At 36.3% G+C, this 2,743-nt stretch overlaps 2 protein-coding genes across 2 annotated transcripts; both read left to right on the top strand.

Moving 5' to 3' along the window:
• Positions 1-287: 287 nt before the first annotated feature.
• On the top strand, positions 288-1,989 carry LOC9305595. Its single transcript, XM_021016819.1, has 6 exons — positions 288-434; positions 605-718; positions 813-874; positions 1,158-1,337; positions 1,417-1,632; positions 1,715-1,989. The coding sequence occupies exons 4-6, from the start codon at positions 1,160-1,162 to the stop codon at positions 1,987-1,989; spliced, it is 669 nt and encodes a 222-aa protein (XP_020872478.1). The 5' UTR covers positions 288-434; positions 605-718; positions 813-874; positions 1,158-1,159.
• LOC110226298 lies at positions 1,990-2,743 on the top strand. Its single transcript, XM_021017357.1, has 2 exons — positions 1,990-2,154; positions 2,235-2,743. The coding sequence occupies exons 1-2, from the start codon at positions 2,030-2,032 to the stop codon at positions 2,728-2,730; spliced, it is 621 nt and encodes a 206-aa protein (XP_020873016.1). The 5' UTR covers positions 1,990-2,029; the 3' UTR covers positions 2,731-2,743.

Genomic DNA, 2,743 nt, shown 5'->3' with positions numbered 1-2,743 from the left:
GTGATGAATTAATTGATAATTATTTTTCAAGATTGATAGTCGATGAGTGGGTGAGCATTAAAAATTTTGATGTATCACGGGTTAACAGCATCTTGAGACCAGTACCGCATAGATTCAAGATTGTGTTTCGTTTGGACACATTAGTGCAAAGTATTAATATGTGCTCCAGTAGAACCTATTTCAATCTAACTGAGTTTGTGAGTATATTGAGTGGTATTGTTAACCCGAATATTTGCGTTGGTAAGCCTAATTTATGTATTTATTTGTGCTTTTGGAGTTTATTTACGATTCATGTTCTGACTGTATTATTCATGTGTGTGTTTCATAGATGTTGTTGGCAAAGTTGTCAACGTGAGAGAGTTGGTTTTTGTTCCTTCCGTGGAACATTCTCACGGAGGATATTTTGAGTTGTACTTTGGTTTACGTGATACTGAGTAAGTCACTATTTTTTAAAGATTTAAACCAGAATATAAAGTCTTACGACTTCTTCAAATCTTAAAATTAGGTGTATCCATCTAGAGTATAGTTTGACAGGTGACCTTGCAGTCGAGTTCTATGACTTATGGAAGCGTCGTTCACGTAACACAGTGATATGTATTATCAGGTTTGTGAAATTAGAGCTATCACAGGAACGTAGGTGGAGATGTACCAACGTTTCAGGATGTACGAGGATTATGTTGAATCCGAATCTCAGTATTACCGACGAAATGCTTTGTTGGTAAGTATTTTTTGTTTTTTCCCCGTTTACAATCAAAACTCTAAAGTTGGCGACTGAACATTTACTGTTTATGGTGTTCTAAATTGGATGTCAGGAATCCTGAAAACGACCAAGTACCTATCATCACACGCAAGGAGAATGCCATGGAGTGATGATGTTCGTTGATTTCTTATTTTCTTGCAATTTTGTTTAGAAGATGATTTATTATTATTTTCTTAGCATTTATAATTTTATTGAATTTTTTAATTTCAACATTTACCATATTTTATTACACTAAAACCTAAACAATTTACCATATTTTCTTACACTAGCACCTAAACAATCCCTTATCTCACATGATTTATTAATTTGATTAATAAAAACGCCCACACACGCGTAATTAAGTTGTAGTGACATATTATATTTTCCGTTGTGATTAATATATATTCATAATTTCTAGGCATGGAGTCGATTAATCGAACACGTGTTATCGCGGCATATGAAAACATGATATCTGATGAATTACGTGCGTTATTGAATTCACGACCTCCTAAGGATGTTTGTTGTCGTGCGAGAGCGCGCCGTGTAGCAATACTTAAATCAAGACGGATAAAAGCGAGGACAAGACCACCAGAAACCGGTACGATAGCCTTTTATATTAAGTTTTTATTCTCGAAATTGTACGTGTGATTAACAAATAAAAAAATGTTATATATAAGGGTTGGTGTTGCCGATTTACGAAGATGATTACGTGCATTTCCTCGCAACCGATTCGGATTCTGATCATGGTGATAGGGAGGACCAAACAGACGACGATAATGCAATGGATTATGATTTTGTTGAACATCTCGATAACGCCGATGAGTGTATTATGGAACAGGAAGGGTTTGGATCCATACCGATCATAAATGTGAAACCTGGATTAACAGAAAACGGTACTTACTATGGTTGTTTTTTTTATAATTTTTTAAAAAATATAATTGATATTATTGTGTACATGAGTGCTTCTTGTGTCAGGTTATTTTGATGATGGAGATCCGTTTTATACCTGTCAAAATTGCGGTGCTTATATGTGGTTTGGCGAGCATATTAACAAACGTGGAGCTAAAAATAGGCCTATATTTTCTACGTGTTGCATGAAGGGTAAAGTGGAGCTGCCTAAACTAAAAAATCCTCCACCGGTGCTTATGTCGATGTTGTATGGCAAGGATGAGAGAAGCAAAAATTTCCGTGCTTTAATTAGAGCATACAATATGATGTTCTCCATTCACGTCGCTTGGTGGTCAAATTGATAATTCCGTGAACCATGGGAATGCACCGTATGTGTTTCGCATGCAGGGTCAAAATTATCATCGCATCGGTGAACTTTTGCCTGGCCCTTCCAAAAGTCCTGCTTTCTCGCAGCTCTATATTCATGATACCGTAAACGAAGTCTCGAATAGGATGGGTGTTATGGGGTGAGTTGTTTATTGTAATATATTTTTTATATTATGTCCACGAATTAATTTCCGTTTTTTGTTGTTTTTAATTGTTTTAGCGAGAAAGGACCGGGTAAGCAAATAAAGAAGAGTATCATTAAGACTTTGAAGGATATGTTAGATGCTAACAACCCACACGTCATCGCGTTTAGATCAGCTAGAGATAGATTAGCACAATGTGAAGATACCAGCGGCTTTAAGTTGATTTTGAAAAATCATCGAGATAGTGACGGTAGAGTCCAAAATATACCTACGACTGACGAGGTTGCTGGGCTTATCGTGGGAGATATAAATCCTAAACCGCGTGATGTAGTGCTTCAGGCTAATTCTGGAGGGTTTCAGCGTATAAGTGAGCTGCACCCATCCTACCTCCCTCTACAGTATCCTTTGCTTTTTCCTTACGGCGAGGATGGATTTAGGTTAGGTATCGACATTGGATTCATCGATAAAGGCGGTCTAAAAAGAACAAAGGTGACTTCGATTTGGTCAATCTCTATAAATTTTGACTTCGATTTTATTTTGCGAGAATATAAGGATAAAATTGTACAAATTTGATAAAGACTTTAAA

Source organism: Arabidopsis lyrata (assembly GCF_000004255.2).
Source record: "Arabidopsis lyrata subsp. lyrata unplaced genomic scaffold ARALYscaffold_7, whole genome shotgun sequence".
Taxonomy (NCBI): domain Eukaryota; kingdom Viridiplantae; phylum Streptophyta; class Magnoliopsida; order Brassicales; family Brassicaceae; genus Arabidopsis; species Arabidopsis lyrata.
Note: the sequence above shows the minus strand (reverse complement) of the source record. Positions and strands in the feature narration are given on the sequence as shown.